Source organism: Parasteatoda tepidariorum, chromosome 1, assembly GCF_043381705.1.
Source record: "Parasteatoda tepidariorum isolate YZ-2023 chromosome 1, CAS_Ptep_4.0, whole genome shotgun sequence".
Lineage (NCBI taxonomy): Eukaryota > Metazoa > Arthropoda > Arachnida > Araneae > Theridiidae > Parasteatoda > Parasteatoda tepidariorum.
The window spans coordinates 63,569,066-63,583,607 of record NC_092204.1 but is presented as its reverse complement, the minus strand read 5'-3'; the positions used below and the strand labels follow the sequence as shown (position 1 = coordinate 63,583,607).

General features: G+C 32.3%; 1 protein-coding gene across 4 annotated transcripts in view; it reads left to right on the top strand.

Moving 5' to 3' along the window:
- LOC107455815 (FERM and PDZ domain-containing protein 4) overlaps positions 1–13,193 on the top strand; it is a 404,769-nt gene extending 391,576 nt beyond the window's left edge. For all 4 annotated transcript variants that reach the window (XM_016073529.3, XM_071181347.1, XM_043047119.2 and 1 more), the window contains 5 exons: positions 882–1,014; positions 2,667–2,791; positions 5,173–6,067; positions 7,531–8,504; positions 11,990–13,193. In XM_016073529.3, the coding sequence (XP_015929015.1) occupies positions 882–1,014; positions 2,667–2,791; positions 5,173–6,067; positions 7,531–8,504; positions 11,990–12,781 (2,919 nt within the window). In that variant the 3' untranslated portion in view covers positions 12,782–13,193. The remainder of the gene's footprint in view (positions 1–881; positions 1,015–2,666; positions 2,792–5,172; positions 6,068–7,530; positions 8,505–11,989) is intronic.
- Positions 13,194–14,542: the final 1,349 nt, after the last annotated feature.

The window sequence follows — 14,542 nt, the reverse complement described above, 5'->3', positions numbered from 1 at the left end:
TGTAACTCAGAAGGTTAATACTCATAAGGTACTCTTGATACTCACAAAAAATTTTATTATTTTTCGAAGATAATTTTGATGTTAATTAAATTAAATTTATATTTTATATGATTGATGACATTTTTCCTCAATTTTTAATTTACATAAAAGATTCGAATGCTATATTGTACATTTAATATGATTTTGACTCTTAGTTTGTTTTATTAATTAAAAGCTATAGTTTAAATTAAATCCAAACATATGAATAATTTAAAAACATAACACTTAATTCGTTTTAATAATTAAAAGTTAGTAGCAATGATTAAATCAACGTATATATATATATATATATATATATATATGGATTTAAAAACAAGACACTTCGTTTGTTTTATTAATTAAAAGTTTGTAGACCAAGTATAAAAATTGGAGCATAATTAAAGCTATTTTTAAACCGTTAATTAAAACATGAAAAATCATCACTAGAATGCAAAAGAATTTAAATGAAGCTGCAAAAGACGATTTAAATTGTAATATATTTTTAAAATTTTAACTACCAAAATTAGATTGCTGTTTAACTCAAACCCAATAAAAAAATTCTTGAATTATTAATTTTTATTAATCAATTATAACTTATTTTTATGATTCATTAGTTACAATACATTTCATAAGTTAATAGTTATGATTATTGTATTTTAATTAAGTTATAATTTATTTTGTTAATTATAATTATTTTTTATAATGAATAAAATTTAACATTACAGTAAAATTAATAAAACATAAGACTTTTCATAAGAATCGATTATAGAACTTTTTGATTTTAGTCAGTAAAAAATTATGAATAAAAAAATTTATACGTATATTTTTATGAATAATAATCATGTTCATTTTATTTTCTATAGAAGCTAGCATTTAGTATGGAGGAAAAAGATGCAGAAGAATTTATATTGTTGTTAAAAGGGTATTATCGCCTTTTTATCTGTAAAGAATTGCTTATAGAATATGACAAGTCAAATTTTTCTCAAGTCGAAACAGGTACGTAGGCTGTACAAAACTGTAATTGAAAATTACCATAATTGGCAATCAAAATTGCCATGAATGTTGGCGTATAAATGTTGCTTATTGTATATATACAGCTCTAATAACAACCGACTATTCTGGCAAAATTAAATTCCTAGTGCACTTTAGCGTCCAAATAAGAGTTTTTGTGCTGCCATCTAGTGTGGCAGAAACTAGACGTCCAAATTAACATGGCCAACGATATCTCACCCATTGTGGTGGTCCTGAAAGAGTGGATACCACTTCTGGAGAACGCACTAGGTCTGCTCATGAGTGCGCACTTGTGCAGCTCATTGGAAATAAAATAAAAAAATAACAACCGGCGATTTGTGATTGAAAATAAGATACGGTTTGCTGCATTCTTAGGAAACCTGATAACTTATAGCTTTAAGAATGTTTCACAAAGTTCATCAACAAATGCGCAGATAACTGAGAAAACTATAAAACAATATTTTCAAAATAACCACCAATTTGCTGCGAGCTATAACATGGCCTACCCTGATAGCAAAATTAGCAGAAATTTCTGTTGGAATAATCTAACATGCAGCAAGAAACATTGTTTGTTTAGTTCATCTAACTAACAGTGCCATCTCTTGACAAAATTGTTGCCAATTTGAAAATGGAACAGAATACATCTAGTTTCCGAAACAACGCATCAGGCCGTACAATTCTTTCCCTTTCCATATTTTTTAAAAGTTACTTTTTAAAAGACCATCGGCCATTTTTGAGGTAACCGGTACGTGTTCCAGAAATACAGATTCAATTAAATCGTTATTCACAACATAAACTCGAAATTTTTATTAGCTATGCGCTTAGTTTTATCTTAAGCATTTTCAAATAAATTTTTCTATAGTATGAAGCTAATGTAAATACAATTTTTCATGACTGAGAAAGATATTGTCAGTGATCTTAAAAACTATGAGATGATGGCGTATCTTTCATGAGCAAGCGAACTAGACTACATATTTCCTCGTATCATTTATATTGAGCTGGTAAATTTTTATAAATTTAATCAACGCGGTTAGGGAGTGACAGTGGATGCACCTTTGTGATAATTTGAAATTTAAATTTATGACAAATTTTTGAAACCAGTTATGCTTATCATAAAGTGAACCAATGAAATGAATGAAAAATAAATAAAGCATTCATAGAAACTTATGAAAATTCAACTTTAATTTAATTCAGAAGCTATACGATCTCTTTAATATTAATAAGAAATAACAAGATTTTCATAATAAGTTATTTAAAAAAATGCAAGATATCAAAATTTGAGTAGAAAAGTTTTGATGATTAAAAAATACGTGCAATAAACAATCACATTTATTGAAAAACATTACTTTTATATATACTATATTTTTCTTTAAACTTTTGTTTGCTGTTTTAAAAGAATGTGAAAATAAGTTGGATCTACTTATCATTACATGACTTAAGTTCAACTCATTTAAAGAAAGAAATTTATAGATTGATTATTACATTTTTCCATTTTATACCATATCAATATTTTTCTAGCAGAAAACGCTTTTGAAGACATACTCTTCATGTCTTTGAAAATTCAATAAAAAAATGCATTTTAACAAAAAAAAATGAAAACAAATAACGAAGAATTAATCGAATTTTTTTTCCTACAGTTCCTAGTTTCCATAATAGGCATGTGGTACACGAAGCTCCATGGAGTTACCCACCCCGTCCAAATACGCCTGGGTTGAGAACTCTTGATTTAGCAATACCACCACCTATTTATATCCCATGTGAGGTAAGAACTTTTTTTCTAATAAATACATAAGAACCTCGGTGATTTTTGACATCGGATGTATTTATAAACCAAATACTAAAATAAAAGCCTAACGAGTCTAACATTTATAGTGTCACAGAACTTACATTTGCTAAATGAACCTTAATTTATAAAAGAACTTATAGAACTGGGACATACCTTGAAGAATGGACGCTACAATTAAATACTGAAAATAACATTTAGAAAATCTTTTTAACGGAATTGACACTTTCGAATATTTGAAAATTTCAGTGATTTTTTCTTTAACTTCTGACTCATTAGTTATAATGAAACGTCAGATTTCTTTCTGGGATAATAGGTATGCGTTTAATAAATTTTAAAAGTCACTTGTAATGGGATCACATTAAATTAGAGACCAATTTTTATACAACGGTATCGAGTTGTTCGAACTTATAAACTGAAATAGATCACTTTGGCATTATCAATTGCCGTAATATTATGATTGTTCATGGAACGGGCTGCTGCATAAAACGTTCTTAGTGAGAAAATGTCATTCCCTGAAGACATTGTTTTCGTCTAATTCTATTCATTTGATGTTTAAGATAAAATAGACAAACATGAACGAATTACGTGCGAACTCGAAAAAAAAGGTAGATTACATCTGTTTGATCACTAGTTGCTATTGATAACAGATTAATCATTGATACATTGCAAGTAGGCAAGTACGTGAAGTGACTTCAGCTCAGACATCTCGATTTCTATCACACAACATTCTTCGCAATTGCATTATATTTCCAAGTTGATTTTCTACTATCATGATAAATTTGACCACTACTGCAATATTTAATCCTTAAATTTTCGGTACTGAGGATTCTCGAATAGACCGCAGAACAAACTTAAAAGCAATTATTTCTTTGTAAATGGTTAAAGAACCTGTAGTTCTTATAAGCATAGGAATAAATTTTAAAATGACATTTATAATAAATATTGAACATTTTTGTTCCTTTTTTGAAGAAAATGATAAATTCTTTGGGTCGTATTATTTGAAACACGTTTCAGGATATCAAAGATGACAGTCTCTATACGTAGGTGGCGCCCCCACTGATTGAAAGAAAAATATTTACTTTCTCATAAAATTGCATATCACAGATCACATAAAAAGATTGCTGTACCTCTTTTTTTTTCAATTAAAATGAGGACGATCTATAAGTATGGTATGGCTAGGATGGTAGGATATATTAGAATGCAAAAAAAAAAAATAATAATAATAATAATGAAACCATGGGTTTGCATAATTTTTAGTTCGCACGCAAGTTCGCACGTTCTATTATTGTTGTTTTTTATTTAATAAACTCCTGAAACTTTCAGGACACTCCATTTTTTAAGAGACTATAACAAATCTAGAGAGAAAAAAATCTCTTTAATCTCTTGTGTAATTTTGGAATGCCAACATATTTATCTCCCCAAGAGATTATCAAACTCATAATTTCGCATATTCTTTTTAGAGAGCATAATTTCTTGGTGTTCAATTTGTAGATCAGCAAAAAATAATCAAGTCATCTTCCATATTGAAACTATCAGTTTTGTCTTTATTAGCATGCTTTGCGTGTGTAATGTTTTTTTGAAGTCTGTCTTTCAGTCACAAGAATTAACCGATGAGTCTACACAGTTCCAGGAACCATTGATGCTAAACCTCACGAATTTCATGTCCTAAAATAATTTTCAGCAAATTCAACGAAATAAGACTCAGTTATATTGATTAACTTTTATTGTACTGACTTACACTTGAAAGAATATACGATTAAAACATAATCAATTACGTATTTTTTTAGCTAGTTTTCCCATCTACCTTTAAATGACAACAAAATGTGATTTGGATCGTACATATGATTTGGATTCGCATATTTTATTTCGAAAAATCCGAAATAAATATGCGAGAAGACCTAAAGAGAGAAAAATTCAGTGCAGAAATTACAAACACATTCTGTAAGAAATATTTCACTTCCTCATTAAACACTATATTATATTCAACGTAAATTTAATCAATTAACTGACAACAATTAGACAAAAGACGTAAATGTGAAAATAATTGGAGAAATTTTAATTAATGGGTTTAGAATAGCTAATAATACATCAACTCAACATTTTATCTCTAATTTGGCAAATAAATTAAGCTACAATTATCAAACCATGAAATGTTATTTAACTTCAGAAGTTAAATGTTTGAATTTCCTCTCTTTTTTATTTCGCAGTACTTTGAAATTATGGAACAGACTTCAAATCGTTATAATCTCATTAAAGATCAGCTTTTAAACAATTTGCAACTAATTTCAATAATTATTCACTTCAAATTGCTTTATTTTAATGTTGCTGTTTTCAATGTCCTTTTTATTTTCCTCTAGACCTTAACTCTGTGTAGGCAATCACCAAAGCAAAAGCAAGCCAAATCTGTGATATTATCACCTTCATCTGTTGATCACAACATGAATGAAACATTATCCCAGCAACAAGAACAGCAAGAGTACAAAAGCAAAGATCTGGCTGAAGAGGACCTCAGAAGAAATTCACCCTATCGTACAATTATCGATGAACGTCACCCAGGGATAGATTATCAGACCGTTATATCAATGGAGCTTCTGGAAGACAGTTCTGGAGACGTCGATGTCGACATCTATGAAGCAAAGAACGACGAAGTGATCAAGCGGGTGTCAGAAATGAATCAAATCATCAGCAACGTCGAGTCGTATCTCTCCATTGAACATAACCCAGAAGAGCATGCTAACCTGAAAGCTGCTGATTCGTTGCTACTTCTAGCGCAATCAGACAATACGAGTAAAATTGAAGATATAAAATCCATCATACCTGAGGGTGAAATCTCTCCTTCCGAAAGTGATACTGATAGCACTCCAAATGAAAGTCCCTTACATCGCTCGACGCCACTCAGAAGCTCTATAAACGGTGCCCACTCAAAGATGCGAAGAGATTCCAGCTTTGGACTGCATAGTCCAGATTTATTACCAAATTTAAGCTCCGGCAACAACATATTGGATATATTAAAACAGTTACAAATGGAAGAGAATATACCAATCGCGGAAGAAGTTATTTGCTTAGATCCGGATATCATAGATTTGACGATGATTCCACCTCCTATTACACCGGATATGGAAACAAGAACAATTGCTGGATCTTCACCTAATGCACCTCCAGCAGATTTCTTGGACTCCAAGGTCTTCCAAACAGAATTCGCAAAATGCAATGTTGGTACAAGATCTAGCACAAATGAAGACACTTCTAAAGGTAAGGGGAAAAAATTACTTATTTCAGCAGTTGTATAAAATATATGAATAACTCGAGACTCTCACCATGCGTTTCTCTATATTTAGTTTGACCTCTTCTCACGCACAAAATGCTTATAAACAAAAATCTTTCTCCTAATACAAAAATAACTAATTATATAAAATCAGAAATTTTAATCTCGGGAATGAAATTGAGAAAATAAATGCAGAGCCTTGCACTAACTTATTGTTAATCTTTAAAAGCTATTTTTTAGATATATTGTTCAATTATGTTCAAACTTATGTCAATCATTTGAACACAACGTTTTTGTTACCTTACCGATTTTGTGTTACTATTAAATTTTATATTTCGGTCAATAAATACTTTTATGTCAACAACTTCTGCCAATGCTAACATTCCTTTGAAAACATTCTTCAAGTTATAAATTTAAAGCATTATTATAAATTAAAAGTTATGTATATTTTTTTAAATGTACTAAATTTTGCTATTCATAATTTTTTCCCTTGTGTAGGTGAGAAATCAGTTTATATGCATCTACATTCTCATATGAACTTAAATTTTCTATTAAAAATGAAAATGTGCGACTTCATTTGATTTAGCGTAAAAAAATTACCAGAAGCGTATCACTTGCCTAGATAACAACGAGTATGTTATCCTCCCTCAGTCAACTCTAGATAAGGACTAAAACTCACATTGGGGGCGGGTATATATTGAGCCTACATCATATTTTTTAAAACCATTTACAACTTTCCCATAACTCTGTTCTGTATTCAATTACTCAAGTACGGGCTTCAAAATTTAGGGCCCTCTTATATAAAAGTTGAATCAGTAACCATAGATCTGAGAATAGATTTTGTTTCTGCTATAATTTTACAACAAATTTCATACTTAGAGTATTTTGGTATAGGCAGTTAATGACTTTGCAAGTTGGGCAAAATTTTCGTTTCTCGCTTTTTTAGAGTCACGCCGAATGAAGACAACACATATGTTAATTTCTTAAAGTATTACTCAGAAGTATGTATTCACAGAAATTCATACCTTTCAGGTTCACTGTTGGCACAAGTAGATTTTGACGGTCAAAGTCTAAGAAAAATAGCCTTATTTCGAAGATTTTTAATTCGGTGCCCTAGTTTACTCATTTCATAAAAAGTATTGCAGAATTTAATTAGATGTTTTTCTCTTAAATTCAAGAGGATCTTCAGTTTTCTGGGCAAAAATAAAAAACATATGCTTAATAGTGTAGCATAAAGAGCATATCCTAAAAATTTCAACAAAATCAAAAATGTCAAGCATCCAACCTTGCCTGATTTGATAGATTTTTGTAAAAGAAAAATTAGCTGTTAAACAATAAACATATTTCGATGTCTCTTTTTTATTTTATGAAATCAAATTGATGCATTAGTTAAAAACAAATAGCATTCTTGAAAGTCTATACTTTAAATTATAATATTTTTCTTTTTAAGGAGAAATTCAAAGACACACTGGTCAAAGTAGTTCAACGAGTCCAGCCTTAAATCACAGTTATCCTCCAGTAGATCCAGAAACTATGGACAAAACCATTTCTAAATTAGATAGCATTGATTCCTTTATTGCCAATTTAACAATACCTCCACCTCCAAAGGAAACGGAAGAAGGATATGTATCCAACGAGGATATATCAGCCTACATCATCCCACCTCCTCCAAGTTCCAGCCCAAGCACTGAAGCTCAAAATGAAGTAATAGCACGCTTTATGGCAGCAGCAGACGATATCAAAAGAATGTTCCAGACTGAAGAAACAGAAAGTAGTTTTAAAGAGCTGCAACAGTTTTGGTCTGAAATAAAGTCTTCTGACAGGAGAAGTCAATTTCTCCTTGATTTTGACAACCTGAGCTCCAATACTGACTCTGGCTCACACAGTGGTGACTCCTCAGGGTATGATACTCTTACGTCCTCTTTAACTTCATACAGTGATACCATAGTCAGTGACGACTTGGATGGATTATGGAACAGTCCATCAAGTAGTGATTCAACACCAGTCTTTGAAAGACCATCAGATGTTATTGGTAGAAGTAATAAAATGGGACCGGATGGACTTCCTGTTCCGCCCACACTTAAAACATCTTGTGTAGATGATGTAACTTCACCGTTGTCCATCACTTCTCCGTCTTCAACTACAAGTTCAGACAGCTCAGTCATTTTACTCGACATGCCGGGAACTGAAAATAATGATGTTTCTAATTTGACGTCTCTTGAATTACCCAATTTACAAAATCCATCCTTCACTGGTAGTTGTGATGATTTGTGGAATAATGGTCTTAACTCTGAGCCTTCAAATATTGTTCGATCAATTTCTTTCACAAGTATTGCAGACTTGGGTAATGGTATAAAGGATGAACCGAAAAATGATGAATTGAGTGAAAATCACTTACATCCTTCCAGAAGTAATTTTCAAATGGTAATTATATATTTCATACTATACTATGCTAATTAATTCAAATAAAGTAAAAAAATAGTTCTTAAAAAAGTTATTTTATTCATACTATACCATACTTATGTTCATATATATGATTGTTCAAACATCAATTCTATTTTTTAGTAGCAATTGAATTTTCGAAAACTCTTTAAAAATTTAGTACTAACTTCATACAAGAGGTGATGAAATGAAAAGGTACGAAACGACACGGTGGGTACAAATGTAGACTTTATTCAAAATATACACCATAGGCCTGAGCACGACGATCCCACTGATGAACAAGCTGCAGGATTCCTTGTTCCCAGAATTTCTGTGGCCGTGACGAGACCCAGTCCTTCACAGAGTCCTTGAGTACGTCGTCAGAGTTGAAGAGCTTCCCTTTCAGGTGTTTCTTCAGTGGGCCAAACACATGGAAATCGCAGGACGACATGTCCGGATTGTAGGGCGGATGGTCCAACGTCTCCCACTTGAACTTGGCCAATTCAATGTGTGTGACTCTGGAGACGTGTGGAAGCGCGTTCAAGGAGCAGAACCACATCCTCAGTGAGCAGCCTCGTTCTATTGTACTTGATGAACCTGCGTAGGCGTCGGAGTGTCTCACAGTACACATAGGAGTTAATGGTTTTTCTGTGCTCGAGTTTCTGTTCCTCATACGGACTGCCGCATCATTTGGACGCCGTTTTTGATAAGAACCTCTGCTCACTCCTGCGCATGCGGGCGCCTGCGCATGCTTCGATCCCAATCAGAGACTCCAATAGCATCCTGAGATGTCTCGCTACGTTCTACCATGGCGGAATATGCAAATATTTAACTGTTACGTTTTTACGTCGTTTCGTACCTTTTCATTTGATCACTCCTTGTAGATTGATGTAAGGGATGAAATTTCAGTTTTAAAGTACTAGCAAGACCAAAATTTTTGCTTTTCACGAAAAAAAAAAAAAAAACAATTATCAAAAAGTTAACAAATGTAGTATAATGACATTTTTGGTGATCAAAACCATAAAAGAACTGAAATATTGCTACAAAACACTGATATTAGTTTCAATGGTTCCAATGCTATTCACATATCATTAAAAATAATTAAAATATAAAAGAAGTCAAAAAATTTAGACAACAGAAATGTTCCCATACTTATGATGCTTCATATTTGTATATTACTCCCTTTCCACACTAAAATACCATGTCGATTTCCTGCCTAACATAAAACTCTGTAGGTGGAAGGGGACATATTTTTTACTTATATTATTATTTTTCTCTGAGTATTTTTTATACAATCCATATTTAATTTAAATACAATTGCTGCAAAATATGTAAAAATTTAGTAATAACTAATATGAAAGATATTGGGTTGGAAAATTTGAAATTTAATGAAATTAATTTAAACTTTATATTTTATAAAATTAAACACAAACTTTAACTACTATGAGTTGAAACATGATTATAAAACGTTGATAAAACATAATTTAATTTTAGAAAAAACGGACATTAAATTTTAACAAAATACTGTAAACTGAGATTGGACGATTGGAAATCATTAAAGGTGTGCTAAATATACCTTCTTTCATATTTTTAATTTCATTTACCCATTTATTACTTTTAAAATAACTTTAAACATTTACTTCCTTACAATAGAAATCTTAAATAATTTTAAATATAAAAAATATCTTAAATATAACCATAAAATACTACTATAAGGGTAATTTTCGTATAGCCAGCCACACAAGGCAAAATAACATTACAAATAATTATTATAAAGGCAAGTGAAGTGATTGAATGTAGAATACAATTATGTGAGTGTAAGATGCGGTTGTACTGAGCCAAGCTCAATATTTTATGAAAAACTTACAATACCACAGACTAGGAAACTATGTTAACTTCAACTTACTCAGGATGAATGGTTTTCAATGGCCAATTTGTTGATTCATGACTCCTCATTGGTTAATCTCAAAAAAGTGAAAAAACAAATTGTAAATATTTTCTTCCTTGACTCAGCGATTTCGAAATCTACCCTGTCTTTTACTAATTTCTGTAATGTAAAAAAGAGGTTGGTCCTTGGAATAAAAGCAAAAAAGTGTCCAAAAAAACCAAAAATACAAGGGGTGATCAAATGAAAAGGTACGAAACGACACGGTGGGTACAAATGCAGACTTTATTCAAAATATACACCATAGGTCTGTGCACAGCGATCCCACTGATGAACAAGCCGCAGGATTCCTTGTTCCCAGAATTCCTGGGGTCTTGACGAGACCCAGTCCTTCACGTCCTTGAGTATGTCGTCCGAGTTTAAGAGCTTCCCTTTCAGGTGTTTCTTCAGTGGACCAAACACATGGAAATCGCAGGGTGACTAGTCCGGATTGTAAAGTGGATGGTTCAACGTCTGCCACTTGAACTTGGCCAGTTCCATATGTGTGAGTCTGGAGACGTGTGGACGCGCGTTATCGTGGAGCAGAACCACACCCTACGTGAGCAGCCCCGGTCTTTTGTTCTTGATGGATCTGCGTAGGCGTCAGAGTGTCTCACAGTACACATCGGAGGTAATGGTTTTTCTGTGCTCGAGGAAATCGGATAACACCTCGCTGCTCCTCAATCGTCGAATTTTGCAACGCGAACGCCATCCGGTCCTCATATGGACTGCCGCATCATTTGGACGCCGCTTTTGATAAGAGCCTCTGCTCTCTCCTGCTCATGCGGGCACCAGCGCATGCTCCGATCCCAGTCAGAGACTCCAATCGCATCCCGAGATGTCTCGCTACGTTCTCCCATAGCGGAATATGCAAATATTTAATTGTTACGTTTTTACGTCGTTTCGTACCTTTTCATTTGATCACCCCTTGTAGTGCAAATCAAAAGATCTTAGCAAATTTTAATTCCTTAAATCAACACACATAATTTAACCCACTGGTATTTTAGCAAATGGGCAAAATTGGGAGAATGTTTCTCCCCTATCCATTAAATATGAAAACCGGTTTTGATTTGCGGAGAAGACTGTAGATTAAAATGCAACTTTTTACGTGCAAAACTGTTAATGAGTTAAAATCAGTAATTCAACAATTTCTTATATCAATACACATAATTTATGTGAGAAATTAAGACTTTTTGTGAAAAAGAATAGAGAAGCTAGCTGGAATAAGCTAGAACAATTTCTGAAATTATATATAAAAAGTAGGCTTTGCTATGCACTGATTTCATAGGGGAAAGAAGAAGCATTTAATGCAAATTCATTCTATGAAAATATTTTTGATTCATTAATTACTCTGTGAATAAATAATTGCATGTTAACACTCATTCAATGCAAATTACATTCAATGACTTAAATAACTTTTTAAATATAACACCAAAATGTAATATTTTGTAAAAAGTTAAATAAATAATTGAAATAATTTTTTCCCCTTTTAACTTTTTAAGAGAAAAAAAAATATTTTATAATTGTTTGCTGTGATCTCAATGCTTACATTTTTCTCTTTCAGAATCGACTACGTAGATCTTTTAATCGAGGTCCATTGAAAAATGCTGTTTTACCGAAACCTTCCAATCTACAACCAGATCACACAAGCGAAGTCGGAAAAAGGGACAGCGGCTATAATGGGGATTGCTCTAATCCAGGTAACCACATTAATGGCTTCACGAATGCTTTCATATTGCCAAAGGCTGACAAGCAAAGACCTGATTTGCAAAGCACAAAGGATCCAAGAGTTTCAAACGGTTGCATTCCAAATAGCAAACAAATGAATGGACTTAGTGACAGAAATGTGATATCGGGCAGCCAATCCTGTGGGCCATTCCAGCAAGCACAAAAGGACATTTCTGCGATGGTCATGCATTTGAAAAAGATCAATTTAAGCGCTTCCAAACTCAATGAGGTAGCCATCGATCGTGAAAAATTCACTATCGCAAAAGACGCGTTGGTGAACGAGTCACGTCAATTTGTGACTTCATCGAAACTGTTTGTTAAAAGTGCCATGGAATCATCTGAAAAAATGATCGAAAACATGGCTATTTGTGTCGCCCTGCTGAATCGTATGACGGCGATTGGGGAATTAGTCGTTATACGAAGCTCGCCAGGAGAACCTGTTCAGTATCTTGTAGAGAAACTCAAAGAAGTGGCCGTATCCTATTTTTATACAGTTGAAGCTGCCCAACATGCGATAGGTACGAAAATAGATGATCCGAAAATGAGTGTTTTAATGCAACGTGCGACGACCTTGGCGACCGCTCTTACGCAGCTCATGCGAACGCTGAGAGCCATATCCCTGCTTTAGAACAGAAATCTTTAAAAGAAATTGTGATATTGAATATAGCGTGGAACACAACGTAAAAAGCATCCAATGCCAATGTGCCATTGTTTAATTGCACCTAAATGCAACTGCTGTGAGAGTATGTCAGTGAGAAGACAATCTTTTGTTACTTCTAACAAAGAAAAGTCCAGAAACACATCTCTTTCAATTTCAAAAATAAGTACACATGTTAAAAGAAATAATTTAAAAAATGGATGAAAATGAATTGTATTGAATATAATTTCAAGTTGAATGATCTAAACAAGTAAAAATTGAGGCAAAAATATCTAAGACGGATTATATTTTTACTTATCCATGTATATATACAAAGATATATTTGCGTAAAAATGGAAATGTACATATAAAAAATTCATTAATAAAGTATTTGTAAAAAGAAGCTATTTTTTTATAGATTTCACTCACTAAATTTATTTTGTATAGAATAGACTTTTCAAAAAAAGTTAACTTTCTCCATTTAGCCGTTTCTAAAACTAAAAATAGAACCTTATTCAATTTCAGAACAATAAAATGATGAATTAAAACAAATAATCGAAATTCAGATTTTTAAGACATTTACAAAAGAATAAAACGCGCAGCACATAGAAATCATAGAAAAATGTTAATTTTCAGCCTCCTCTTATCAATATCTCAGAAACTATTTACATTATTTTATGTTTAGATTTTATGAGATTGCAGAAAATTAATCTCTATATCTTGCTTTTTGCTGCTTATTTCCGATTTCATTACCAGCAAAAGTTACTTAGATAAAAATTATATTTAAATACTTAATTTTTCTTTTTTTTTTGCATGATTAGAATCAGATTTAAAAACTAATTACAGTGAATTCGCGATAACTCGAATCTGATAGGACTGACGAAAAACTTCGACATATAGGAAGTTCGACTTACCGTTAGTTTCGGTTTTGGAATTTCAAAATATTGTCGCATTATTTAATTAATGCTTATTAATTACAAATCTTCTAAATGCTTACAATATTTAAGATCATTTTTCTGACAAGCCATTTACGATAAGACTGTTAGTAGCACTTTATGATACCCTGGTCCATCGGCTGCAACTTTGCTGTTGTATTTGGCGGGAGAAACTGCAAGTTTACTGCTTTCAAATTAGGTAGATCACTATGCGCTGTGCATTTATCCATAAAGAGTATCACTTTTCTTTAGCGAAGAATTTCCGATCCAATTTTCTTACATAGTCTTCAAATAAAACTGATGTCATCCAAAACTTTTTGTTAGACTTGTAATCCAAAGGATACGTTTTTACATTCTTGAAACATCGGGGATTTCGGTATTTTCCGATAACAAGTAAGGGCAATTTCTCTGTCCCAGACGCATTTCCTTCAACTAGGACAGTCAAACGTTCCTTGCTCATTTTACCCTCTGAGCAGTTTTCATCCTTAAACATCATAGTCTTATTTGGAAGACATTTAAAAAATAAACCCATTTCATCAATATTGAAAACATCATTTTAACTGTATCCTTGAAGTAAATTTGGTAACGTTTCATTTAATCACTGTTCACATACTTCAAGAGGGACAGCTTTAGCTTCTCCATTAAGAATGCGAAAGACATTGTGCGTGTGTTGCAAACAGGGGTCTGTCTAGGTTTTTCTGACAGGTACCTATTTTGTGAAAATTTAGACGTAATTTGTGAAAAATTAAAAATTATATTAAGAAATCAACACAAAAATATGGATTTATCGTTTCTTAAGGGATACAAAAATGAAATT